Source organism: Malassezia restricta, chromosome IV (assembly GCF_003290485.1).
Source record: "Malassezia restricta chromosome IV, complete sequence".
NCBI classification, from domain to species: Eukaryota; Fungi; Basidiomycota; class Malasseziomycetes; order Malasseziales; family Malasseziaceae; genus Malassezia; species Malassezia restricta.
The window spans coordinates 187,134-213,646 of record NC_040196.1 but is presented as its reverse complement, the minus strand read 5'-3'; the positions used below and the strand labels follow the sequence as shown (position 1 = coordinate 213,646).

Genomic DNA, 26,513 nt, shown 5'->3' with positions numbered 1-26,513 from the left:
AATCAATTCGTATTCTCTCGCATCTGGCCGAAGACATTGGTGCTCATAAGGCGCACAATGTCGAGATCGCCCAAAGACGAGTCCATCAGATCAGTCGAGCGCAGCGCGAGCTGCATGACAGCGTCCGACACCACATGGTAGGAATGCATGAAGGAGTCGCCTGCGTGAGCATCGCTGTCCAGCACGGGTGCTGTCTGGCGCGTAGACGCGAGATGGTCATCGCTGGCTTCCTGGCCATGCTTGAGGTAGGCAACGCACGACTCGAGGCACAGCGCATGCTCGGCGGCACGCTCCTCGATCAAGTCCACGAGCGCACGGTATAAAGCTGCTCGCGTCGCGAACGGGATACTGGTACTGCGCTCCATTTCAAGAGCCGGTGGCTCGAGCGGGTAGGCCAGGGGAAACGTGAACATGACACGCAGGTATGCTAGCGCACCACTGCCTGCCTGGTGCCATGGCCCGCTGACAGCGATCGTGCAGCGTCGGTGTGCGATGTCGATCGATTCAAGAATATTGGGGTACTGGGCATTCACACGCAAGATTTCCTGAGGAAGTACACTCGGGTCCATGTCACGCGGCTTGCGTGTATTAAGATGATCGTCGTCGGTATCGTGGACATCACCACCAACGCGGACATGTGCCATCCAGTGCACAGCATCTAGATCCGGTGGTCCGCACACATTTGGAAGGCTGTGTACGGATGTAGGTAGGTGAGACGCTTCGACATCGCCGAGCTCGCTCGCACACTCAGCGCGGCGAATGCGGCGCGTCCTGGCGGCTCGCTTCTTCAGGGAGCTACGCGAAAGAGTCATGGACCGCATAGTATCTTGATCATAATCCGTGGAGTCAGACTGGGATCCGCACAAGGCATCAGGCAAATCAGTCGGCGGCGGCGGCGGCGCTGCTGCCTGCTCTGTCGCTGGCTCCGACGAGCACATTGGCCATATACGCAGCGTCTGATCATGACTCCATGTAATGAGCTGCCATGAGTCGCTGCTTGAGCGAACCACAAACTCTTTAATGTGGTCCGTATGGCCCTCGAATCGCCGCTGAGGCTCTTTCTTTCCATATGACCACATACATGCCCCGGTATCGCCTCGTTGAGAGATGGAAAGAGCGCCGTGGCCAGATGGTAGGTGGCGCGCTCGCCACACGGGCTGAGGAGTTTCAATCGTAAATTCGGGCTCGGTGATCCGTGAATGCTGCACAAGTGCCTTGCGAGAAGATGGAGAGTCGAGGTCCCAAAACTTGATGGTGCCGTCCAGGGAGCAAGTCATGAGGCGATCACTCCCGGCACGAGCTGCCGGACTCCAGTCGATGCCGTATACTTTGCTGTGATGAGCCTCAATCGTACCGAGAGGCACTGCACCAAATCGGTCGTCCCAAATCAGGATTTTGTTGTCACACGACGTCGCAATGCGATGGGGCGTGCGCCGGTTCCATTTCACCTGAGTCATACTCGCATTCCACGAGCAAAGCGACTGTGCTGGACGCGTGATATGTCGGGACATGCGCAGATCCCAAACGCGGATCCACGTATCGACGCTGCAACTAGCAATCACATCCGGGTGCATCGGCGACCAATTCAAGTCCGTAATCGCGCGTGAATGGGCATCCAGGAGGCGCTCGACGGCCTGTGAAGACTCGCTCTGTGTACCCGTGAATGAACGTGCTGCACCCTGCCATGCGTTGAATTGGATGTCTTGAAGCATGGGCGTCATGTACGACCGCTCTACTTCCTCCAGCATGGCAGAGCGTAGATGAGAGGATGGCGGCTTGGATGTCTCTTGTCGTACAGGCCGGTCCAAATTCCAAATCACGAGCTTTTGGTTCGACGTACTTGCCACCCAATTCGATCGCGAGGCATGTGGGTTCCATTGGATATCGGCGACTTCCCACGGCGTACTGTAGGCAAAGAACCGAGGCGGTGTATACAAGTGATCGAGGTCCAGTACATACAGCCCAGATTTGGAGCCAAGGACGACTTCTTGGTTCGAAGGACTCAAACTCATGCTTCCCATCGGCTGGTGGACATCAATGATGGCCGATGCCAGGGTCTTGGATCCTGGTCCCGTTCGCTGCGCCATGGCCAAAAGCAAGGGTCAAAATCTGGACATTTCTCCACACGACGCGCGTTTTCATGGCGCCATCATGCGGGGTCTATACCTGTACTTTATCGACGCCGAGAACGTGTGAGTATGATGCTGTAGCATCTTTGCGTCGAATGTATGCCTACTCTTTATGGCTTGGCGAAGCGCATACGCCGCTTGAGCGTGTATGCACGGCGCTCGATCAACTTGATGCGAAGCATGTGACGGGTGTCATGTCGATGCTCCGAACGCCCATGCAGCTGCGTGAAAAGTACCAACAGATCAGGCATCTGGATTGGTCTGCATTGGATTCGACAGAAACATATAAGAATGAAGATACGTGCGCCATGCACGCGGCCCTTCTTTACGGTCCCATGAAAGAGGCATTGTTGTCTGAACACCGAGACGCTGCGATTCGAGCGTTCATAACTGCGATTCACTGCCGAGAAATTGAGCTGCACTTAATTATCGTGTGCTGGCTGCTACGGCATGTAGGACCTTTGCGCAAGGCCGAAGCACCCCTTCCCGGTGTGGACCATCATCGTGATATGCCCTGGGAGGCATCATACGACTCGCTTCGTCCCCTATTTGACGCATTGGCGGATCATGTGTGCCTTTTGCAGCTTTCAACTACCTTGGATAGGAGTCCCGTCTCAGCATGGCAATTTGGGTCAGCCACTCGGCAAGCCCCCATCCACGATGAGCGTGACGAAGCGCAATGGTTTTGTGAGGATGTGATTGGTGCCTTCTATGCCAAGTCTTTACCTGCTGAGTACGGGACCCTGCGCGTTAAATGCTTTGGACCTGGCCTCTTCTCATCACCTGTTCGTCGTCGTCGATGGCACCGTACAGCTTCAGCACCTCAGCCGCCCTCGCCGACCGTCACGCACGAATCCCATCCTATTCTCAACGCCGAACGCACCGAAAAACGCCGACCATGGCCCCATTCCGTGCGCTCTCCAAATCAAGTGCACATGTCTCGTCGTCTCGTTCGCACTCAGTCGCATATGATACAGCCGCCGCCACCACCACCAGCGCGAACCTCGAAACGCAAACGCCCGGCCAGTCGATGGGTTTCGTCTCCTGTTAAAACGCTCGTAACAGAGACGCCTCGGCATCCCCGACCACCTTCACACTCAGTGGTCGAGCCCATGGCCGATAGCGATGTGGACGATGCGCCTCTATCACCGAGCGCCTCGCGCCTCCCCCACGAGGTTGGGAATCGCACCGCTTCACCAGACAGCGACTCTGACGTGGAGCTTTTCATACCCGCCGCCCAAAAAGCTGCGCGAAAACGCGATCCATGGTCGCTACTTGCTTAGGCTATGTCCTCATCATCTTCGTCGTCACTCACGTCCCAGCCAGCGTTACGCATTTTGGCCTTGTCACTCTTTCTCTTTTGCATCAGCTCATCTAGTAACACGAGTAGGTCTTCATTCTCCATCTGCAGTGCTTTGATTCGCTCATCGTCTTGTGACGATGCTGATGCCGCGCGAGCCTCGCGCACTTCCTGCTCCAAGCTAGCAACACGCGATTGGAGTGCATGGACATGTTCGTCATGCTGCTGAATCGTGAGCTGCAGATGAGCCACATGTGCCTGCTCAGTAGCAGTCTCTTGGCGCGCAGCTTCGAGAGCACGCTGTGACACGGCTACTTGTGCTTCATCTGTGCCGCTGTTGTTGGCCAGCTGGGCACGCAGCGTCTCCATATCAGCACTGACTGACGCCAGTTGTGCTTTCGTCTTCTCATGAGCGTCCAAGGCAAGGGCGTGCTCTGCACGCAATGCATCCTTTTCTGCCTTCCATTCATTCTCGAGAGTGTTTTGCACCTGGTGTGCGGCCTCTAATTCGCGTTGTGCGGCCTCGCGAGCAGCTTGAGAAGCGGCATGTTCCTTCTGTGCCATAGAGGCAGCCTCCTGTGCCTGCGCAAGGTTCTCGCGGAGCGTCTCGACCATGCCAGCATCAGCTTGTGCGCGCGCGAGTTGTGCTTCCATGGTCATAAGACGCTGGCGCGCATCGAGCAGTTCCGCGGACGGTTCAGATTCTGATGCCGCCGAGGCCTCGGGAGCTTGAAGAATCGACTTTTGGATGCGCACGTAATTGTCTTTCCAGAACTCCACAAAAGGCCAGGTAAACCAAATGTCGGGTGACACCGTTCTGCCTGCCGTATGTGCCTGTGGTTTACCGACCATTTCCAGCGTCTCTGGAGCACACGCAGCAAATCGGGCATCATTCTTGACAGCTTGGATGCGGGTGCTAAATTGATCGGCGCCAATGCGCGAATGCAGGATGGGGTGCATGGCCTGACGCGTAAGTACTTCGTCTGACTGGTCAGACGTCGCCTGGAGCGCATTGAATTCGTACGCCGTCCCTAGGACGAAGGCCGACAAGCCTTGAATCAGAGGGTCAACGCCCGTTGTTTGTGCTGCTGGCTGAATCAGCACCTGTAGATTGGCGCTTTCAGACAGCAGGTCAGCAATACTCGGTGGACTCTGCCACAGCCAGACGCACAGCAAGGTCAAGTACCCAACAATGACTTTGTTCCAATCAGCCGAGGTGTTCGAGTCGCTGATCTGAGCTGCACGCTCGCGACGCACGGCATCGGCGTGTTCACGAAGGGCCATGGCCAGGTTGCCCACGACGACATGCACCAGCGTCGCAGGTTCATCATCGTCTGTAGCGCTGGGCACGCGAGCATCGGCCACGCAGCGACCTTCCTCGTTGAGACATACGCGTCTAGCAAACTCTTTGGACGTCTCGCTTCCATACAGGATATAGCCAAGTATTGTAGCAGCAAACAAGTGCTGGTATGGGTCAAATCGGTGCTGTGGCACTTTGTTGGAGGCCACAAGCGTGGTGCTCGGTAGATGTGCGACGCTATTCAGCAGCAGCCCCGCCGAGTCGTTGTCTGTCTGATCTGGTGTTGGGGCAGCAACAAAAGCATGCCAAAGTGTCATGCGGATATCCATGTTTTGCTCGATCAGAGCTTCGACGGCCTGGAGAGCAGCGCATCGTACACGGAGAGCCATGTCCGTATCCGCAGATGGTATCGGACCACGAACAGCCATAGAAATGAGGCGAAGCATCGCGGGCTGAGGAGCTTCCCATGTCAGCTCCATCGGTGGTAGTCCATCTCCTGGCTCTGTCGATGGTCGAACGGACACAGGCGTGATCACCATGGCACTCATCATCTCTTGAGCCTCGCGTGAGCCGCGAAGAAGGGCGGCAATCACATGCAAGGTATCTGACTTGAGCGCGGGGGGCGCAAGACTTGCCATCGACAGCTGCACCAGTGCTTCAGCCAGACCCGTCTTACACATGGCAAGCCGATTCGACTTGTGTCCATCGCCCTGGCCGTCAATTAGGTGACGGATACATCGGAGGAGAATTTGGGCATTCGTCAGCTTTTGCTCGTCCCATTCTTGGAGCAAGAATGCACGCTGATGTGTCGCATACTCTTGACGAGTATGTTCAGGCGCTTGCGGCGGTATCGGTGGTGGATAAAACAAGAGCGGGCCCAAGAGAGGGATACTCAGCGTTTCGCGGAAGTAGTTTTGGTTAGATACATTCTGTAGCAGAAGTGCCTCCAGTCCATCCAAAGCGTCCTGTACGACGACGCCGCCTTCAATTCGACCTTCCTGTACAATGATATCGAGTAAGCGTTCAAAGGCGCCTTCAAATGCAACAATCTTCTGAATATCTGCATTGTCCCTCACGAGCTGGGGCAAAAGAAGCAGCGCCTCGTTTCGAATAATTTCCGTGCTAGAGCTGGGTGCGGCTTCCAAGCATTGGAGCACGGAGCTGGATCCGCCTGGAGCCGTAAGTACGTAATCTTGTACCTCGAGACGACGATGCTCCACTAGTAGCACAAGCAGCTGTAAGGCCCCAAAGCGCGTATAGAAACCATGAGATAATGATAACAGCGTGAGAAGAGTGAGGAGAGCATCTTTCTCTTCGAGTAGGCGCGACATGTTTTGGGAGGCACGGGCCCTGGTGCGTGGATCGTCGGAAGTGGCTTGGCAGAGTGCCAGACAGCATTCCACGGCTGCACGGAGCGTCTCTTCGTCTCCTTCATTCGATTTTGTCTTGATCCAATTCAAAAGCGGCACAAGAGCATGCTCGCTCACTTGGTCCGCATGATCTCGCACCAGCGATTTCAGGGATAAGACAGTGGCGCGCTGGTTGTCGCGTGATTGGGTGGGGTCGCAGAGGCGCTCACTCAGCACAGTGATAGTAGCTGATGGTGATGAATGGAGGCCCCGTTGCTCGGCATACTTTTTGTATTGCTGTCGCAGAAGGTCCAGCCCATGCAACATCACCGTGCGTTGTATGGCAAGGTCGTATCGATCAACGATCCACCCGCATCGACCCAGAGAGCCACGTGGCTGAGGCAGCACGTGCCTTCGGCCGGATGGGCGGCGTAGGATTAGCTCGCAACGCCCCCGACACGGACGTCATGCCGCCTTCCGGTGCGCCGACACACCATGGGCAAAATCACGTACGAGGAAGTTTCGAAGCACAACCATGCTAAGGACTGTTGGGTGATCTTGTATGGAAAGGTATATGATCTTACCGGATTTTTGCCTGAGCACCCTGGCGGTTCTGGCGTGATTGTCAAGCAAGCCGGCAAGGATGCTACGAAGCTGTTTGACACGATTCACCCGAAGGGCACGATTGAGAACAGCCTGTCACCCGAACATTGTAAAGGTGACTTTGACAGCAGCACACTGCCTGTCGAGTACAAGAAGGCGGAGGAGGAGGAGGAACGCAAGCGGAAAGAACGTCTTGCCATGCTTCCGCCCATGTCGAAGTGCTTGAACTTGGGGGACTTGGAGCTTGTGGCTTCCAAGGTGCTTTCTCCGGAGGCCTGGGCCTACTACTCTTCTGCAGCTGACGATTTGGAGACATACCATGAGAACAGGGCCGTGTTTCGACGAATTTGGCTCCGTCCACGTATCCTGCGAAACGTTCGCTACGTGGATCCGAGCACGAAGATCCTGGGCATCCCGTCGGCGCTTCCATTCTACATCACGGCGACGGCCTTGGGTCGCATGGGACACCCAGACGGTGAGCTCAACTTGACGCGGGCTGCTGCCAAGACGGGCCTGATCCAGATGATTCCCACGCTGTCGTCCGTCTCGTTCGACGAGATCATTGACGCGCGAAACCAAGAAGGTGGGCCGGCGCAGTTCTTTCAGCTGTATGTGAGCACGGACCGGAATGTGGTGGCAAACATGCTGCGCCGTGCCGAGGAGACGAACGTGAAGGCTATCTTTGTCACGGTGGATGCTCCGCAGCTGGGACGTCGTGAGCAGGATATGCGGATGCACTTTGTGGACGAAGGATCCAACGTGCAGGGCGGCCATGTCGAGAAGCGTGATGAAGGAGCGGCTCGTGCGATCACGTCGTTCATTGACCCGAGCTTTGACTGGGATGATGTCTTGTGGATGAAGCGCCAGACGCGTCTTCCGATCCTGCTGAAGGGTGTCCAGACGTGGGAAGATGCCGTGCAGGCCTACGAGATGGGTCTGGCCGGCGTTGTGCTGTCGAACCACGGCGGCCGACAGCTTGACTTTGCTCGCTCGGGTGTCGAGGTATTGGAGGAGGTGATGCGTGAGCTGCGCAAGCGTGGCTCGTTCCCGAACCCGGCGTTCCAGGTGATGGTGGATGGTGGCTTCCGTCGGGGCACGGACATTCTGAAGGCCCTTGCGATGGGTGCGACGGCCGTGGGCATTGGCCGTCCGTTCCTGTACGCGTACTCTGCTTATGGTGTGGACGGCGTTATCCACGCGATCAACTTGCTGCGTGATGAGCTGGAGATGAACATGCGGCTCATTGGCGCGAGATCCATCGAAGAACTTGTGCCGAGCATGGTGGACTTGTCCGCCTTGCACAACCACACGGGCGCGGTTTTCCCGAAGCAGGACCAGTCGGTCTTGGACTTTATGGAGAAGAGTCGACTGTAGTGATGCTAGGTGTGGGTAGAGTTCTTTGTCGTGCGAGCTCCGTGCATCGGGCCCGATGTTTCTTTGTCTTGGGCCCAGCGGCGCTGGATGTGGTTGGTGAGTGTGTGTGGAGGAACGAAGCCAGGCGGGCACAGGCGAAACAAAGCAAGGTACGAACTACCTGGATCGTGGGAGCGGAGGTGCTCTTTCGCTTCCTCTTGTACTCACAGCACTGAGCGCTATGGGTCTGTGTCGATCGGCGCCCATAAGCAACGAGGAGGACTGGGATCCTCGGCAGCGCAGTGCGGAGATTGACAAGCACATATCGGAGGTGAGTCGGCATGAGTTTCGGGAGTACAAGCTGCTTCTGTTGGGCAGTGGGGAGTCGGGGAAGACGACGATTGTCAAGCAGATGAAGATTATCCACCAGAATGGGTACTCGAAGCAGGAGCTGTACATGTTCCGCCTGACGGTGATCAAGAACTTGATCGACTCGGTGCGTGCGATTGCGTTGGCGCTTCGTCTGCTGGGCATGGAGCCGGAGCGCTTGGAGAGTCGGGAGGCGGCTGATGTGTTGACGCAGTATGAGGTGCCTGCTGATGCGAATGCGTTTCTTCCGCCTGAGATTGGCGAGCTGATTCAGACGCTGTGGACGGACCCGATCATCCCGCGGTTGTTGGAGCGCCGGAGTGAGTTTTACATGATGGACAATGCGGGCTATTTTCTGGATGCGGCGCCGCGCATTGCCATGGACTCGTATATTCCGACGCAGGAGGATGTGCTGCATGCGCGCTCGAAGACGGTGGGCATTTCTGAGACGCGATTCGAGATGGGACGTGGCCTCGCGATCCATCTGGTCGATGTGGGGGGACAGCGGTCGGAGCGGAACAAGTGGATCCACTGCTTTGACGCGGTGACCTCGGTGATCTTTTGCGTGGCTCTGAGCGAGTATGACCAGGTGCTGTTGGAGGACAGCCATCAGAATCGCATGGCTGAGAGCCTGGTGCTGTTTGAGAGTATCATCAACAGCCGCTGGTTCCAGCGGTCTTCGATCATTCTGTTTCTGAACAAAATTGACATTTTCAAGCAAAAGCTGGCGCGGCGCCCGCTGTCGGACTACTTTCCTGAGTATACGGGGGGCGATGATGTGAACAAGGCTGCCAAGTACATTCTCTGGCGCTTTATGCAGGTCAATCATTCGAAGCTGTGCATCTACCCGCACATTACGCAAGCGACGGACACGACGAATATCAGGCTCGTGTTTGCTGCCGTGAAGGAGACGATTTTGCAAAACTCGCTACGGGAGACGGGTTTTTTGTAGTATAGTTAGAGGGCGGACAGGACGGTGTCGTCCGTGTTCCATGGGCGTGAGCGACGGAGCATCTCGCGCGTTTCGCGGGCGGCGCGGGCGACGGACGGCGCCTCGCTGAGCCAGGCCGCGGTGAGCTGCGACACGAGCGACGGGGGCCGAGCGATGGCGTAGAGCGCGTCGGGGGCCTGCTCCATGCAGGCGCGGAGGCACAGGGCGGCCAGGTGGACGTCGACGGGCGCGGGCAGCAGGACTTGCGCCGACAGGAGGGGCTCGGCGGCGTGCGCATCGAAGCGGACGAGCGCGGCGAGGACGTCGGCGAGGGCCTTTTTGAGGGCTTCGCGCGGCTCTTCGTCGGCATGGAAGGCGTCGTGTAGGCACGCTGCGATCGAGGCGCGCGCGCCGTCGCTGAGCTTGTCGTGCGGCACATGCGTGAGGAGGCAGGCGAGGGCCGTCGCGGCTGCGTCGGCCGTGTCATCGGGCTCGGCGAGGGCGCGATGGAGGGTGCTTACGAGCTCGTTGACGACGCCTTCGACGCGCGTTTGCAGGCCCATGAGGCGGCCGAGGGCGTGGGCGGCCTGTGAGCGCACTGTGGCGCTGGCGGGGTCCGAGAGGGCCTTTTGGAACGAGCGCTGCAGCTGTGGATAAAAGGGGCGGACGAGGAGCGGCACGCGCTGCACCATCGTGTGCAGCGACGTGAGGATCGCCATTTTGACGGGGGGCGCGTGGCGGTCGCCGCACAGACGGATGAGCGGGCCGACCATGGCCGTGATGAACGGCTTGAGGGCGTCGGGCGTCGTCTTTTCGACGAGGTCAGCGAGGCCCAGGGCGCCCTGCTCGCGCTGCTCGGCGGTGCCTTGGAGCAGGCCGTGCAGGAGCACGGGCACGAATGGCGATGCGCCGCGATGCTGGCACAGGCCGGCGAGGGGCGTCGACGGCGCGCCGGTCGACTCGATGGCGCGGCGCAGGGGCACGACGAGGTCGCCCCAGTGCTCCTTGGGGATGGCGTGCAGGCACGCATCGAGGGCGGAGCGCGCGGCGGCAAAGACGCGCTCCTCGGTGTGCTCGTAGAGCGAGACGAGTTTGCGCACAAAGTCGACTTCGTAGTCGGTCCACGGCACGGTCACGCGCTGGCTGAAGTGCACGAACAGGTGGCAGGCGAGTGCCTGGCGCGTCGGCGAGCGGGCACTGAGCCAGCCGAGGAGTTGGAGGACGCACTGGTGCAGGGCGTCGACGCCTGTGATGGCCTCGAAGAGCGCGTCGGCGACGTCGTACCTGACCTGCGTCTCGTCGTCGCACGAGGCGGCCAAGCTGCTGAGGATGACGCTGATCTGCGGCGGCAGCGCGGCGCCGGCGACGGGCAGCAGGGCGACGAGCGCCGCGGCGTGCGAGGCCGACACGGGCACGTGTGCGAGCGTCGGGACGACGACGGGGAAGACGATGTCGGGCTGCGTGCGCACGACTTCCGTGAGCGCCGCGAGGGCGGTGGGCGCGCGCTCGTCGTCGAGTGCCTCGAGGAGCGTGGGGATCGTGGCGTCGATCGCGTGCGTGCCGAGATGCGCCTGCATCGCGTCGAGGGCGTGTGCGGCCGCCGCGCGGACGTCGGGCGCGGCGTCGCCGAGGGCGTGGCGCACGACGCCGATGAGCGCGTCTTCGTGGTCCTCGAGCTGCGTCTTGGTCGCGTTCGACAAAACGTCGGTGACGGCGCGGCACACGCCGGCGCGGACGGAGGCCTTGGGCGCGTGCGTCGCGCGCTCGCTGAGGATCGGCACGGTCTCGCTGAGGATCTTTTCGCCGAGTTTGCGGACGAGTTCGCCGAGCGTGCGGCCGGCCATCTCGCGCTGCTCGGCGTCGTCGGACGCGAGCGAGCTGCTGAGCAGGATGTCGAGCATGACGGGGAGCACTTCGCGCGCGGTGCGGGGCGTGTTGTGGACGAGCGCCTTCCACGTGTGGGCGGCCGTCTGGCGCACGGGCATGCTGGGGTCCTGGCGGAGGATAAAGATGCTCGCGAGGATGCGGGCGCGGCGCTCGGCGCCGAGGGCGTGGACGAGCGTGCGCTGGACGGACGAGGCCGCGACGGCGGCCTCGTCCGTCTCGTCGTCCGCCTCGTTCTCGACCTCGGCCTTGCCGGAGATGCCGCTCACGCGGAAGAGCATGTCGGCCGTAAGCTGCAGCGCCGAGAGACGCACGCGGTGCCGCGTGTCGAAGAGGCGCGGCTCGAGCTGCGGCAGGAGGAGATCGACGGAGCGCTGCGTGTAGTTCGTGATCAGCATGCGGCCGGCGCGGAGACTCGCCTCGCGCACGGACTCGATGTCGTCGGCCATGCTCGCGACGATCGGCGGCACGATGCGCTGGAGATGCGGGAGGAAGCGCGCGCCGAACGTCGCCGGCAGGTAGATGAGCAGCGCGAGGTGGCCTTCGCGCACGTACGGCGTGCTGTCCTGCGTGTTTTCGATGATCGTCGGCAGGAGGCGCTCCATGCGCTCCATGCCGAGACCGGCGAGCACCTCGGCGAGGCCCTGCGCGGCGCCGTGGCGGTCCACGCCCGTCGCGTCGGTGCGCAGCACCTGCAGGAGCGACGGGACGAGATCGACAAAGTGCACTTCGCCCAGCCGCTCGACGAGCGTGCCGAGCGCCTTGGCGGCGACGCCGCGCGCATCGGGCACGGGCGACACGAGCACGACACGCACGAGCGGCGTGAGCTTGGCCAGGTACGGCACGTAGTCGCGCGCGTCGGTCAGCGACGCCAGGTGCCCGACGATCTGTGCCGCCTGCTTCTGCAGCAGCACCGTGCGCTCACGCAGGCCGCGCTCGATGATCGGCGCAATCAGCGCGAGCGACGGCGCATCGATGTAGTGCACAAACTTGGTCCTGAGCAGGCCCTTGAGCGCGAGCGCCGTCTTGGCGTTCGGGTCGACGAGCGCCTTGAGGATCGACGGCACAAGCGCGTGGATCTCGGGGTTGTGGATGACCTCGCCGAACTGCTTCAGACTCTGATTCGCCGCGGCGCTCACCTGGCGATGCGAGTCCGTCAGCACCTCGCTCAGACGCGGAATGATGGTCGGGAGCGCCGCCGAGAGCTGCCGCGGCGCACAGAACGCCATCGCGCCCAGCAGCTCGACGGCGCCCTTCTTTGTGCGCCACTGCTTCTCGTCGAGCCCGTCGAGCAGCGACGGCAGAATCAGCTTGAGGCACTGCCCACTCAGACTCCGCATCAGCACACGCGCCGCGTCCTGCGTCGCCTCACGCACATCCGCGTGCGTGTCGCCGAAGCACAGGAGCAGGTCGGCAAGAATGCCGTCGACATACGGCTCCAGCAGGACATGCAGCGTGCTCGCCAGCAGCTCGTACGCAAACAGCGCGCCCTGGCGCGTCGTCGTCGTGCTCGTGTCGTGCGCGGCCTCCGACAGACGCGCGAGGATCCGCAGCTCGCGGATCGCACTCACGCCGCGCCCCTTCACGACGCCCGCGAGGCCGTACGCGGCGCCGCGGCGCGTCGCATACTTGTCGCCATGCAGGAGGTCGACAAACAGGCGGTCGACGATGCTCGGCACGTCCTTCGCGGCCGCCGACGCCCGCACGAGCGCCGGCAGGCACGACGCCACCGCCTCCTGCACCAGCTCACTCGGCGTGCGCAGCGCCGACAAGAGACGCTCAACGACGCGTCGGACGTGCGCACTGTCCGCGGGCAGGTAGCGCGCCGCACGGCCCAGCAGCACGACGGCCGCCTCCGTCACGGCATCATGCTCGCTCTCGAGACTCGCTTCGAGCTGCGACAGCAGCTCCGACAGCACATCGTCGCCACGCGCATCAATCACAGCCGACGACGCCTCGAGCATCGCATGCCGCACCGCCTCATGTCGATCACTCAGCGCCGTGCCGGGCTGCAGCGCAAACACAAAGAACGGCACGACGTCAGCGGCACGGAACGACGGCGCACTCGCCTCGATCGCGCGCGCCACGGCCACGCGCACATGCCACGGGTCCTCGCGGCCGAGCGTCGACTCAATCACCATGCCGAACTGGTCGTACTCGGGCGCCAGCGAGTAGTTCTCCGCATGGTACAGCATCCGAAGCGCCTCGAGAAGCGCACCGAGCGTGTCGGGATGCAGCGCACACGCGGCGCCCACGGCGCGCGCGGCGCTCGTCCGGACGTACGCATGCGCATGCCGGAGAAGCGGGACGAGCGACGACACGTACGTCGACGGCACATCGAGCGCATTCTCCATCCAGATCTGCGAGGCCAGGGGCGCCAAGTCCGAATGCATCGCGAGCCACAGCGCAGGCGAGAACTCGAGCTCCGTCAAGTCCAGCGGCACAAGGCACTGCAACGCCCCATCGCGCTCACGGCGCTCCTCGGACAGGCACGCCTCGAGCAGCTGCATAATCAGCGCATACTGCCCCTCGTGCGTATGCGAGATCATCTCGCCAAACGCACGCAGCGCTGCCACACTGTCATGCACCAGCATAGGCATGCGGCGCAGGACCACGAGCAGGGCACGCACCGTTTCGGCACGAGGGAACGCCGTGTCGGCGCCGTACACGGCATGCGCAGCGAACGTATCGACGGCCAGCTGGAGCCGCTCGACGACCCGGTCATCTTGCGCCTCGTCACCGCCCAGACGGCTCTGATCGACCAGCTGCACGAGCCATGGCACCACAAAGCCACACGAGCCCAGCTCGAGCGGAGCGGCGTCGACCAGGAAGCGCAGCTGGTACAGGATCCGCAGCTCGATCTCCTCGCCGGACTCGAGCGCGTAGTCCAGCGGCACCAGCGCTGCATCCACGTCGCGCAGCATGGCGCTGTAGATAAAGCCACACACGACCTTGGCACGCGCCTCACACGCCTGCGACAGCGCCTGCAGCGTGGGCACAGCTTCCTCCGTCACACCCAGCGAGCGCGCACGCTCGCTCTTCAGACACGTCCACACGGCCATGGTGAGGCGGAACATGTGCGTGGCGGTGTCAGGCACAGGCACACGAAGCACCGTGCGTACGCGGCGCAAGGCCAGCAGCACGTGCGTTCGCTCCCGCTCGATCGAGTCACGTATCTCGCGCTCACGCGCGAGCTGAGCATCGACCGCCGCCTGGTCCTGCTGGGACAGCGTCTTGGGCGCCGAGGCCGCTTTTTTCGCAGCGATCGAGGCACGCACCTCGGCATCCCACTGATCCATACTCGTCGTGCGTCCCTTGTCCAGCGGCTGCTGGCTCTTGTGCGACGCCAGCACATCGACGTACGGCTTGTCACCAGGCGCGCGCCAAATAGCCACGTCCTGTGCGGACCATGCCTCGAGGGACTGGACCGACAGGTGGCGCACGATATCGCCGCACACACGCGGCAGCACAACTTCCGGCGCAATAAGGGCCACAGTCGACAGGGCCGCCTCTGCCGACGCGCGCCACGCTGGATCCGCATGCGCATCGTAGATGAGGCGCAGCATGTGGTCGACATGCTGCGTGACGACCTCGGGCGGATCGAGCGAGTCAAATTCAGCGTCCATGACAAGGCACAGCGGCACGAAAAAGGTGTCACTCAGACCCAGCAGCTGCGGAGCGTGCGCGAGCACAATCATATCGGGCACACGATCTTCCGTCCGGACGGCCATGAGCAGCTTCTGCACCAATTTGGGCGCCACATCGTTCTCCGAGCCCAGCACTTGCCTCGCCAAGTCCAGGGCCAGATAGGTGTCATGCGAGCGTATGTGTTCGAGGATAAACTTCACCTGATCTTGCGCAGAGCTGACGAGCTTCGGCGAGTAAAATTCCTTGCCCACGTACGCACTGTGATGCACATAGCCGCGAAGCAAGGCCAGCACATGCGCATGCACGTCCTTGTCGTGCAGCTTTTGGATCGGCTGGCGCGCTAGTACAAAGCTCAAGGCATTCGCATGCCAATGCACGAGGTCATGCTCCCCCATCTTGTGCGCCACCTTTTCGTTCAGCAGGAACGACGGTTTGCTGCCCGCCGCCAAGAGCGCATCCAGCGGGGCGAGCGATGCAGCCTCAGCATGCAGTGGGTGGCCTGGCCCCAAGGGTCCCCAAATAAGAGCCACAGCGACGCATCCTTCCAGCGCCGCTTCAAGTGAAGTAAGAGCGCCCGTCTGGGCCGACTGGATGCTCGTGCCCAGGGATGGCATGAGCTCCTTGAAAAGGCGCACCCGAGACTCGTTCTGAGATGCTCGAGTTGTCGATCTGGGAGACAGCAGGCGCAACGCCGGATAAATGCCACAGAGGGCGGCAGCTCGTATCGGTGCTTTCGGCGAATGGGTCTTGCTGAGCAGCGCCTTGACAAAGACCGGTGGAACTTCCTCGTCCTGGTTAAGAAGATACTCGACATGCTTGAAGATGGCATCGATGGACGCCTTTACACTGGTCGGCTGCGTCTCCTTCTGGATGATGGGCGCCATGCACGTTAGCAAGGCAGGACTGTTCTTCGGAGACGCAAGGATCCGCTTCATCAAAAAGTACTGCGCCAAGCGCTGCTCTTCAGAACGCACATCGCCCGGCTTGATACTCTTGCAAAGCGCCTCAATAAAGAAGACCAAATCATCATGCCACAAAAGCCGCCTCGGGTGTAGGTACCGCGAATTGGTATCACGTATCGTCAGCACGGCCTCCCTTGTGGAAAGGTTCGATGAAGCCAAAGACGACAGAATCGCATTTTGGAACCGCGAGAGCATGCCGGCCTTGTCCACATTGACGCGTGAGCACAAAAATCCAAAGTCCAAGAACGCCGTCTCTGGCGAGCGGAGAAGCATTTTCTGGAGCGAAGGCAGGACATGCTCATCAAGGTCCGCTTGTGTCACATATTCTTCAAAGAAGTATAGCCATCGGTGTGCCATGGCATCGCGCACAGCGCGCGGCACAGGCGTCTTGGAGCATATCACATGGGTTGTGTAATACTGCAGCACGGGTGCCTTGACACTCTCAATCAATTCATGGGCAGCCTGTTTGTGGGGTTCCTTGGTAAAATGCGCATTGGACAAGATGCGCTCTTGCATGAGAAAGGCGCCCCAAGCATCAGGTGCTTGAATATTCAGTGCCACATGTAGCATCAACGAAAGACTCGAAAGATCCTCTTCCCATGCCCTGTGCTTCGTCATAATGCAATGGAACAGCTGAATCCATGGGAATCGTAGGGCCATGTGTGTGCCATAGACTCGTGCACGCATTCTCACGAGCTCAATGAATGCCTTGTCCGTCTTCAGTGCTACATGGTCTCCCCTTATCGCAACGGTAAGTACATAGTGCAGCCAAGCATACAGCGTCTCGAGCTGTACGCGTGTTTCGGTGTGGCACAGGTCAGGACGCGTCAGCCTCTCCGTCTCAGCTTCCAGTGCATGCACGGCTTCGTCCACCAGCATGCTAGAGCATGGCTTGGCTGGCGCTGATGCTGTGTCTGCTTCCAGCAACACATAGCCAGCTTGGACGAGATAGAAACGCGTATTCAAGTCCGTGTGCCAAAAAGAGGCCTCAAGAAGGAGTTTATACAGTGCCACGCGCTCTGAGGACGTGGTCTCTGGGTCTTTCGCCACCATAGGAATGGTTTCATTGACGAATTTATGGCGCCTTTTGGATTTGGTCTCGCGGAGCAACGAGGCCGTACATGATATGAATGCGTCCCAATCAGATTCTGCTTCCTCCATGATAGAGGGACGAGCCGGCTCTTCATGGTCAGGAGCCATCTCATCGTCTGAATCATACGGAGACTCTGCTTCTGCCGGGTCGGCAGCGCGGAGCCATTGCTTGATATCGCGCGTCCGCATAAACCAACGGGCAGAGAAAAAGCTCCTTTGATGCCGCATAGCAGGCGTTGCGTTGCGTCACGTGATGGGTGACGATGGATACGGCCTACGTGCACAGACCCACCGGTGGAGACTATGCTCAAGAATCCATGGCAGTGCCAGTGATATGCTCACCACGCAAACCTACATGAACATGGCCATAACATCGATTATGTGGCGCTGAAAATGAGCGATGAGAGAAAGATAGCACGAAACGGGCGTCTCGTTGCAAGTATCACGGGGCAACAACTTGTTACGCGACCTCTGTCAGAAGTTGCCAAGCGGTAGAGGACAGAAATGCGCTCGTATGGAGGAAGCGTTATCGGGGCACGAGGCATTCAGGGTATCAAGAACGTGGACAGCGTTTTGTCAATTTGTGCATCAACACGGCGCTGCCATGTCCGCATAGAGACAGGGCGCCAGAAAGATGGCATGCCCAAAGATATCGATTATAGAATCGGCCAAGAAGTACAAAGCGCAAGACTTGTCGTTCCAATTTTCTCTCTGGTGGCAGTGTCACCTTTTTTATCAGCAAGACAGCGCATCAAGCGGTCCATGCACGCATAAGATGGGATCATGCTGCGCTGTACCTTAGTCGATCCACGCATCTAGAGCTTTTGCAGCTTCGCCTACTTGTGCAGTAGCGTTGCAGCGCGATAGCAGCTGTAGAAATGCTTGTGGCTAAGTGCCCGGAAAGAGCTCAGAGGCTGACGCATGGGGATATGCGTTTCGCTATGCGCGATCTTGGCGTGAAGCTGCGCAAATCACATCATTGCCTCCCATTGGATTTCGCCTTTGGTTCTTGCTGATGGATGGCGCGTACGTGATACCATGTCACTTTACAAAGAGTCATGATGGACTTTAGCAGGCTGACGCCTCTACCATAGATGCAAGACCCTGCCATACTTTTCATTGCCATTCACCTTTCTTCGATGGTCATCAAGAGTTGAGAGGAAAAGACCGCCTCATCTTTGGCTGCATGGTGCACATCAGATGAGTCTGGGACATGCTAATTTATCCAGCGCTAGTATACATTGATTGTCGCAGACAACTGCTAACCGGTGGAACAGAGGAAATGTTCAGAGTGAACGTTGAATTGGCGCCGTAGTGAAGTGGATCGTGCGAGCAAAAATTCGGCCACATTTGTGGACAGCACAATTTTGCGCGCAACATACACTGTATCACGCATCCCTATGACAGTATCGTACGAAATCCTGGCAGCATGAAACCATCTGTCCACGTTCACTTAGCCATGCGCTATCGACCCACAGAGTGTCTCACCACAACGTATAGTACACGTCCATCGATCAAAGCATTTCATTCCCCTTCCAGTGGCGCGTCCATTCCGAGAGAACCCGCGGCAGGAGTATGACAGCGACAGCGCATACGACACAAGAGGGACATGACGCCTTTGCTTCTCCTACCCATCTATTTGAAGCTGCCATGTCATGATCCATTCAGAAAATCATGCCCCTTTTTTCCAGTAGATCGTGATGCATGACGGGTATGGACGACATCTGTTCCGAAAGCATAGCGCTAGCGTGCCTGAAACTTGAGAGGGAGGATGGCTCTAGCGAGCGCATCAAGCCCAGCCTCAAGCTCTGGGACCCGCCCACTTCCACACTGACACCCCTGGGTCTGGCACTCTTCCTTCCATTAGCCACGTGCTTGGAATTAATATGCGGCGCAAATAAGCTATGTGCGGTTCATGCGCATGCCGGTGAGGTATCTTACGAGAATGGAACGGCTCGACACCAACATGGCCGGCACATTTGTGGGGTTGTATGCATGCGTACAACACCCAATGTTGCTGTGCATGCCAATCTCGATCACATGCAGGTGTGCGACACCGCCAGGGCCATGGCTCTCCACCCTCGATTTTTCTGACGAAACCGGAACGAGTCGAGCCCGCTCAATGGCTGACAGGCATGCAAGGAGGTCATGATGCATAGATGACTCAGCAAAAAAACTCGGTAGAGCACCGCAATCGGCTGTGATGTGGAGGGTACATGCCAGGAACGTAGGCTGCATGTCTGTCAGACAGGGTGGCAGGACGACAGCCAAATGAGAAGATTGTGAACGAATTCGGCGGCCTCAGCGTGCCAACACTCGCCACCACAACAACCCTTGTTTAGCGTCACTGTCACCTACATTGACACATTTTCGTGCGTCGGTGTCACCTCCTGTCCATTGTAGTATGGCCAGCTATATTTCACCCGGGGCAACTGCCTCTGCTGCATCCCCTGCGCCTGCCACACCTCAGCTGGAGTCGCAAGATATGCGCATCCCCAAGAGTGTGTCGGACCATGCTATGCTCGAGGACCGCTATTATGGTCATCGCCAGATCTCTGAAGCCATTGAGCGGATGATCATGGCGCTCTTTTCTTGTACGCAAGATTCTATGGCAGCTGCTGTTGAAAGCCCCTCGTCCCAGACGAGGCATGCGCCGCGCCTGTCATACTTTGTCGCGTATGCCTTGTATCGAACTCGTTTGCCTATGGCGGTAGTGTACTTTGCACTACTCCTTCTCAAGCGGCTCAAGACGCAATATCCCGTGGCCCGTGGGTCCTCAGGCCACCGGCTGTTTATTTCGTCGTTTATGCTGGCGTGTAAAATGCTGTGTGATGATGCCTACAATAACAAATCATGGGTGATTGTCAGTCAGAGCTTATTCTCGCTGCACGAAGTGAATCAAATGGAGCGCGAGCTGTTTATGTACTTGGACTTGGACTTGCGTGTGTCGTCCGAGGAGCTGAGTGCCTTTGCGTTGGAGCTAGAACGGTACGGTGCTCCGAGTGTGACGCTTGATGACTTGAAGCGAACGCGTCTTTCCGTGCCCGTGGCTAGCACGAGCAGCACGCCCACTCGCTCACCTGCGGGCAAGTCGTCAAGCTCGCCGGCTGCGCGTCGCAGGACACACAGGCGGTGTCTTAGTCTGCGCCCTGATTACTGGACCTATTCTAGCAGCGGTATGCCCATGTCGCGGCACCACCGCTCTGAGAGCCATGAGTGGAGCGCTAGCAGCATGCAGCGCTGGTCGCGCTCGCTAGCTCGGTCGTCTATGCCGTCGCAGCGATCGGCGCCGGCTGTGCAGAACGTGACGCCGGCTCCGAGCATGGCGGCTATCGCGACGCAGCCGGCGTACTATCCAGCGGCAGCCATGGCTGGCATGTATGGCCCGTCTCCTGCTGTGTCATGGTCGTCGTTTTATTCGACGACGAATGCGTCGAACTTGTCGATCACCACCCCTCACTCGCTTGGCTCCAGTCTACGGCCCACACCCTCGACGTCCATGTCGGAGCTCTCTCTGCACAGCCCCATATCGGGCGGCCCCATGTACAGTACCATGCCCATGACCATGCCCAGCTATCATGACTGGGACCATCCTGCGAAGGTACCGGCGTATGAGGTGAATGAGTCGTTCCGTATGGCGCGAGATGTCTTGTAAATAGCGTGTTCTGTATCATGACGATGGAGGTGTGTTGTCTATGCACGACGCGCGTCTCTTTGTGTGGAGCGTGCGAACAAAGAAGCCTGGGCTGGACAATGAAACGGCGCGGTGCCTGTGCCTATAACAATGCCGGCCGTCGAGCGATCGGCTGGCGCTGCGCATGCGCTGCTCAACCGTCCCAGCCCCGCTGGATGTGGATGACTGCACGGAAAAGGTGTCCATCCCATCCAGTGGCCTGTGCACGCCTGGCTGGCATGTACCAGGCCCGACGCATGCCGAGGTGAAGCGATCGGTGAGTCCCGTGTCGCTGTCCTCCGAGAAGGAGGCGGAGGCAGCCTGGCGCATGCAGGTGCCACCACTGCGTCGCTCTCTTCGGCGGCTGTATGCACCGCTGCGCTGGACGGAACTTGGGCTCATGGTGCCTGGCATCGTGCTGGCGCTGGCGTGTGGCGCCATTCCCATCAGTATGTCGTACGTGCTGGGCCGTGCGTTTCGCGCGTTGGGCGAGTATGACTCGAGCCGCGTCGATGCGTCGGCGGTGCTCCTCGACACGATGCGTGATGACTGCGTGGGCCTCGTGGGACTGGCGGGCGCCGCGCTTCTCTTACGTGCGCTCGATACGTACGTGTGGCTCGTGATCGGTGAGCGCGGCGCGCGCGCCTGGCGATCTTCGATCATAGCTGCGATTGTGCGCAAGGACGTCAGCTGGTTCGACCTGGGTATGAGTCTCGAGTCGGATACGGGCGCAGCGGGCCTTTTGACGATGTATGCGAGTGAGACGGACGACGTGCGTCTCGCTATGGGCATTCATGTGGGTGGCATGGCGCGGCATTTCGCGACGATGCTGCTATCGACGGTGTTCTCGCTGACGCGGCAGTGGAAGCTTACGCTGGTCATCTACGCTACGCTTCCTCTCGTCGTGATCATCACGGCCGTGGGCGATGCTATGGCCGCGCCACTCGAAGCGCGGACGCGGCAGCAAACGCGTGAGCTATCGACGCTGGTGGAAAAGTGCCTGTCGGCGATCCAGCTCATCAAGGCGTACACGTGGGAGCGCGCTCAGATGGACGCGCTGACGGCCTGTGCGGCCGTGTACCGTCGGTGGCATTCGCGCTGGACGCTGGTGCTGGGTGTGCGGCTGGGGCTGGGCGCGGCGGTGAGTCTTTTGACCTTTCTGCAGGGCTTTGGCTACGGCATGGTGCTGGTGCGCCATGGCCAGGCTGACGCGGCGGACGTGCTTAGCACGTTTCTTGCGTGCCTCGTGGCGATGAGCCAGCTGCAGACGATTCTGCAGCGCCTAGCGGCGCTAGAGCGTGGCGTCGGAGCGGCGTCGCGGCTGGAGCGTCTAAGGCTCAGCTGCGTGACGACGAGCAGGATCGCGCCTGCTCCGCAGCCGCTGCCGACGGTGCAGGGGCGCCTGTCGCTGCAGCGTGTGAGCCTGTCGTATCCCGCGCGGCCGGATGTGCGTGTGTTGCGCGACGTGTCGATGAAGCTGGAGGGCACGACGTACTTGGTGGGCCCGAGTGGCTCGGGCAAGAGCTCCATCGCGGCCGTTGTGGCGCGGCTGTACGACCCTGTTGAGGGCCGCGTGTTGATCGATGGCGTCGACATTCGCGCGTGTGCCGCGTACCGTGCGCATGTCGTGTGTGTCCGCCAGGAGCCGCTCATACTGGAGCGGAGCCTGCGCGAGAATCTCGCGCCGCATCCCGTGGCGCCGGAGCGACTCGAGGCGGTGTGTGCGGCGATGCAGTTGACGTCTGTCGTGCGTGCGCTGCCGCATGGCCTCGACACCATGCTCGGCACGCGGGGCGTCTCGCTCAGTGGCGGCCAGCAGCAGCGCGTAGCCCTGGCGCGTGCTCTCATGTTGGATGCGCCGGTGCTTGTGCTGGACGAGGCGACGTCTGCGCTGGATCATGCGACAGCGCTCTCGATCCACGCGGCGATCAAGGCGTGGCGTCAGGACCAGACGACGATCATCATCACGCATGACCTGTCGCTCGTGGCCCCGGATGAGTATGTGCATGTCATGTCCGACGGCCGTGTCGTGGAGCATGGGCCGATGCGGTCGCTGTCGTATGCGCCCATCTCGTACGAGACAAGGCCGCCGTCGTACGTGGCTCGCGCGCCGCCTGCTGCGCTGCTCGATGAGAAGGCGGAGGCGATCGACGATGCGCCTGTGCAGCCGCTCTCGCTGCCGCATGCGCTCGGGTGGATGTGGCGTACGTTGCCGTCGCGTGTGTGGTTCTGCGCCGCGCTGCTTCTGTGCGTCGTGTCGGGGATCACCGTGCCTGCGTTTTCTCTGTGCCTGACGCAGGTGCTTGTGGCGGTGGCTCAGCACGCGCCGCTCGCGGGCGGCCTGCTGGGCGCGACGGCGGGTCTCGCGGTCGCCGATGGCCTGTGCAAGGGCGCGCGCCTCGTGGTGATGGACATGCTGGCGACGCACTGGATGCAGCGTGTGAGGCTGTACGCCATGCGCATGCTGCTTGCGCAGGACTGCACGTTCTACGACAAAGAGGCGCCCAGTACGCTGACGGCGCATATCGTCAAGGAGGCGGACGATGCGCGGCTGTTGGTGAGTGAGATGGTCGGCCAGGGCGCGGTCTTGCTGGCGATGGGCGTGGGGGCGCTCGTGTGGTCCATCGTGCGTGGCTGGCACCTGACGCTGTGTGCGTGCGCCCTGCTGCTGGTGGGCGTCGTAGCGCAGGGCGTGCATGGCGCATGGCTTGCGCGGCGCGAGGGCGCAGCGATGCACGCGCGGACGACGGCCGCGGAGCGTGTGTATGACTATGTGCGGCAGCAGCGCGCGGTGCGTGCGATGGGCCTCGATGCGCTGCTGGAGACCGAGGCGCTGGGCGCCGCGGAGCGTGCGTATGTCGCGGGCCTGCGCACGGCGACGGCGGTGGCATGTGGCGCGGGTCTGGGCGATGCGATCATGTACACGGCGGAGGCGGTCCTGTATGCGCTGGGCGCCGTGCTGCTGACGCTCGGCACGTACGATGTGCGCCGTGTGTTGGACGTGCTGAGTCCGCTCGTGTTCACACTGGCGTATGCGGCGAGTGCGGCGTCGGTGATGCCCGTCGCCGGACAGTGCCTGCCGGCGCTGGGCCGCGTGCGCCGCCTGGCGATGCTGCGGGAGGAGGCGGCGAGTGACTGGCACGGCACCGAGACGCCCGAGCTGGCGTGGGGGCATGTGTCGCTGGAGCATGTGTCGTTTTCGTACGGCGCCGCGCCGCTGCTGACGGACGTGAGCCTGCATGTGACGCCGGGCGAGAAGATCGCGCTTGTGGGCCGCTCGGGGAGTGGCAAGACGACGCTGCTGGCGCTCTTGCAGCGGCTGTACGAGCCGCAGCAGGGGTCGGTGTACATGGACCACCACCGCCTCGCTGCGATGGACTCGGCGCATCTGCGCTCGTCGCTAGCTGTCGTGGCGCAGCATCCGACGCTCTTCCCCGCCACGGTCGCGGACAACATCGCCGCGGGACGGCCCATCGCCCACGATGCGCTCGTGCTGGCGGCGCAGCAGGCATGTGCGCACGCGTTTATCGAGGCGCTCCCGGCGCAGTACGCGACGCGGCTGGGCACGTCGACGTCGCTCAGCGGTGGACAGGCGCAGCGGATCGAGTGGGCGCGGGCGTTTGCGCGCCGCGCCTGCCTCTGGCTGCTGGACGAGCCGACGTCCGCGCTGGATCATGCGACGCGCGATCAGATCCTGTCGCATCTGCGCGCGACGGACAGTACGGCCGTGGTGGTGACGCACGACGTGCACGTCATGCGGCAGTGCGACCGCGTCGTGGTGCTGGAGGCCGGCCGCATCGTCGCGGCCGGGCCATGGCGCACGCTGCAGACGCACGCGGCGCTGCAGCGCGTGCTGCAGCCGGGAGGATAGAAACGGCCATAGGCTCTGTCTTTTTCGCTATGGAATTAGCGGCCGCCCGAGAGACCCTTTTGCACGGAGCGCTTGAGGCGCAGCGAGGCGCGGCGGTAGTCGTCGGCACTGGCGTCCTCGACCTCGAGGAGCTCCATGGCCTTGGCCAGCTCCTGCTCAATCTGGATCTTGGCAGCGCGCTTGAACGTCGCGGCGGGGTTCGACACGGTGCTCTCGACCGAGTGCACGTACGCCTCGAGGTCGTTGCGCGAGTCGTGCTTCGCCTGGAACTCCTTGTCGGCGTTCTTGAACGTCTCCGAGTCCTTGATCATCTGCTCAATCTCCGTCGAGCTGAGACGGCCGACCGAGTTCGTGATCGTGATGTTCGCCTTGCGGCCCGAGGCCTTGTCCATAGCCGACACCTTCAGCAGACCGTTCGCGTCCACTTCAAACGTGCACACGAGCTCGGCCTGGCCACGCGGCATGGGCGGAATGCCCGTGAGCTCAAACTCACCGAGCAGGCGGTTGTCCTTGCACTGCGTGCGCTCACCCTCGTACACAGGGAACGTGACCTGCGTCTGGTTGTCCTCGACGGTCGTAAACACACGCGTCTTGTTCGTCGGGATCGGCGTGTTGCGCGGCACGACCACACCAAACATGTCGCCCTGCATGGCCACACCGAGCGACAGGGGCGCCACATCGAGCAGGAGCAGGTCGGCCGTCTTGTCGCTCGTCTGGTTCGTGAGCACGGCACCCTGCACCGCAGCACCGTAGGCCACGGCCTCGTCAGGGTTGATCGACTTGTTCAGCTGACGACCACCAAAGAACTCCGACACAAGCGACTGGATCTTGGGGATACGCGTCGAGCCACCGACCAGCACAATATCGTCGACCTTGTCCGCCGGGATCTTGGAGTCCTTCAGCACCTTGGCCACAGGCTCCAGCGTGCCCTTGAACGCAGCGGCGTTGATCTCCTCAAAGCGCGCACGCGTAATGTTGGCCTGGAAGTCAATGCCCTGGAACAGCGAGTCCACTTCCACGCTCGTCTGCGTCACACTCGACAGCGTACGCTTGGCACGCTCACAGGCGCTGCGCAGGCGGCGGAGCGCACGGGCATCGTTCGACATGTCGACCTTGTTCTTGCGCTCAAAGTCCTTCTTGAAGTGCTCGAGCAGCGTGTTGTCAAAGTCCTCACCACCCAGGTGCGTGTCACCCGCCGTGGCCTTGACGGCAAACACACCACCGGTGATGTTGAGCAGCGACACATCAAACGTACCACCACCCAGGTCGAAAATGAGCACGTTCTTCTCCTGGCTCGACTTCGAGTCCAGACCGTACGCAATGGCAGCAGCCGTGGGCTCGTTGATGATACGGAGCACATCCAGACCCGCAATCGCACCTGCCGGTTAGTACCGTCCACACAGCGTCTCCTCGCCGCTCATTCAGCATGCCGAATATATGGCTTTGTCCTCAGAGACATCAGACTTAGCATGGAATATTTCGCATAATCGTCGCGAGCGAGACAACTCGTATACATACCTGCATCCTTCGTGGCCAGACGCTGCGAGTCGTTAAAGTAGGCGGGCACCGTAACGACGGCCTTCTTCACCTCCTTGCCGATCTTGGCCTCGGCCACCTCCTTCATCTTCAGCAGCACCATCGACGAGATCTCCTGCGGGGCAAACTGCTTCTTCTCACCGAGGTACTCGACCTCAATGACAGGGCTGCCGTCCTTGTCCACCACCGTGAAGGGCCACGACTGCATGTCCTTCTTCACGTCAGGGTCGTCAAAGCGACGGCCGATCAGGCGCTTGGCGTCAAACACCGTCTGACGAGGGTTCATAGCAGCCTGGTTCTTGGCGGCATCACCAATCAGACGCTCGTTCTCCGTGAAAGCGACGTACGAGGGCGTCGTGCGGTTACCCTGGTCGTTGGCAATGATCTCAACACGCTCGTTGGTCCACCAGCCAACACACGAGTAGGTCGTACCAAGGTCAATACCAATGGCACCCTCGTACACGTTCGAGTCGTTCGTAGAAGGCACTTCCGCCGACATGCTTGTAGCTTCGA

The 26,513-nt window shown here is 60.6% G+C and overlaps 9 protein-coding genes across 9 annotated transcripts; 5 read left to right on the top strand and 4 right to left on the bottom strand.

The window, feature by feature from the left end:
• Nucleotides 1-2: 2 nt before the first annotated feature.
• On the bottom strand, nt 3-2,087 carry MRET_2486 (WD repeat protein 59; the record flags this gene model as incomplete). Its single annotated transcript, XM_027629113.1, has 1 exon — nt 3-2,087. One exon carries the CDS (start codon nt 2,085-2,087, stop codon nt 3-5), a length of 2,085 nt encoding a protein of 694 aa, XP_027484823.1.
• Nucleotides 2,088-2,140: 53 nt separating this feature from the next.
• Nucleotides 2,141-3,412, top strand: MRET_2485 (uncharacterized protein; the record flags this gene model as incomplete). The annotated part of the gene is made up of 1 exon (XM_027629112.1): nt 2,141-3,412. One exon carries the CDS (start codon nt 2,141-2,143, stop codon nt 3,410-3,412), a length of 1,272 nt encoding a protein of 423 aa, XP_027484824.1.
• On the bottom strand, nt 3,409-6,405 carry MRET_2484 (intracellular protein transport protein USO1; the record flags this gene model as incomplete). The annotated part of the gene is made up of 1 exon (XM_027629111.1): nt 3,409-6,405. One exon carries the CDS (start codon nt 6,403-6,405, stop codon nt 3,409-3,411), a length of 2,997 nt encoding a protein of 998 aa, XP_027484825.1.
• A 168-nt stretch (nt 6,406-6,573) lies between these two features.
• Nucleotides 6,574-8,055, top strand: MRET_2483 (L-lactate dehydrogenase (cytochrome); the record flags this gene model as incomplete). Its single annotated transcript, XM_027629110.1, has 1 exon — nt 6,574-8,055. The coding sequence occupies one exon, from the start codon at nt 6,574-6,576 to the stop codon at nt 8,053-8,055; it is 1,482 nt and encodes a 493-aa protein (XP_027484818.1).
• A 220-nt stretch (nt 8,056-8,275) lies between these two features.
• On the top strand, nt 8,276-9,355 carry MRET_2482 (guanine nucleotide-binding protein G(i) subunit alpha; the record flags this gene model as incomplete). The annotated part of the gene is made up of 1 exon (XM_027629109.1): nt 8,276-9,355. The coding sequence occupies one exon, from the start codon at nt 8,276-8,278 to the stop codon at nt 9,353-9,355; it is 1,080 nt and encodes a 359-aa protein (XP_027484819.1).
• Nucleotides 9,356-9,360: 5 nt separating this feature from the next.
• Nucleotides 9,361-17,109, bottom strand: MRET_2481 (translational activator GCN1; the record flags this gene model as incomplete). Its single annotated transcript, XM_027629108.1, has 1 exon — nt 9,361-17,109. One exon carries the CDS (start codon nt 17,107-17,109, stop codon nt 9,361-9,363), a length of 7,749 nt encoding a protein of 2,582 aa, XP_027484820.1.
• A 2,215-nt stretch (nt 17,110-19,324) lies between these two features.
• MRET_2480 (cyclin) lies at nt 19,325-20,575 on the top strand (the record flags this gene model as incomplete). Its single annotated transcript, XM_027629107.1, has 1 exon — nt 19,325-20,575. The coding sequence occupies one exon, from the start codon at nt 19,325-19,327 to the stop codon at nt 20,573-20,575; it is 1,251 nt and encodes a 416-aa protein (XP_027484821.1).
• A 163-nt stretch (nt 20,576-20,738) lies between these two features.
• Nucleotides 20,739-24,464, top strand: MRET_2479 (ATP-binding cassette, subfamily B (MDR/TAP), member 1; the record flags this gene model as incomplete). The annotated part of the gene is made up of 1 exon (XM_027629106.1): nt 20,739-24,464. The coding sequence occupies one exon, from the start codon at nt 20,739-20,741 to the stop codon at nt 24,462-24,464; it is 3,726 nt and encodes a 1,241-aa protein (XP_027484928.1).
• Nucleotides 24,465-24,499: 35 nt separating this feature from the next.
• Nucleotides 24,500-26,499, bottom strand: MRET_2478 (heat shock 70kDa protein 1/2/6/8; the record flags this gene model as incomplete). The annotated part of the gene is made up of 2 exons (XM_027629105.1): nt 24,500-25,842; nt 25,983-26,499. 2 exons carry the CDS (start codon nt 26,497-26,499, stop codon nt 24,500-24,502), a joined length of 1,860 nt encoding a protein of 619 aa, XP_027484937.1.
• Between the last annotated feature and the right edge of the window lie 14 nt (nt 26,500-26,513).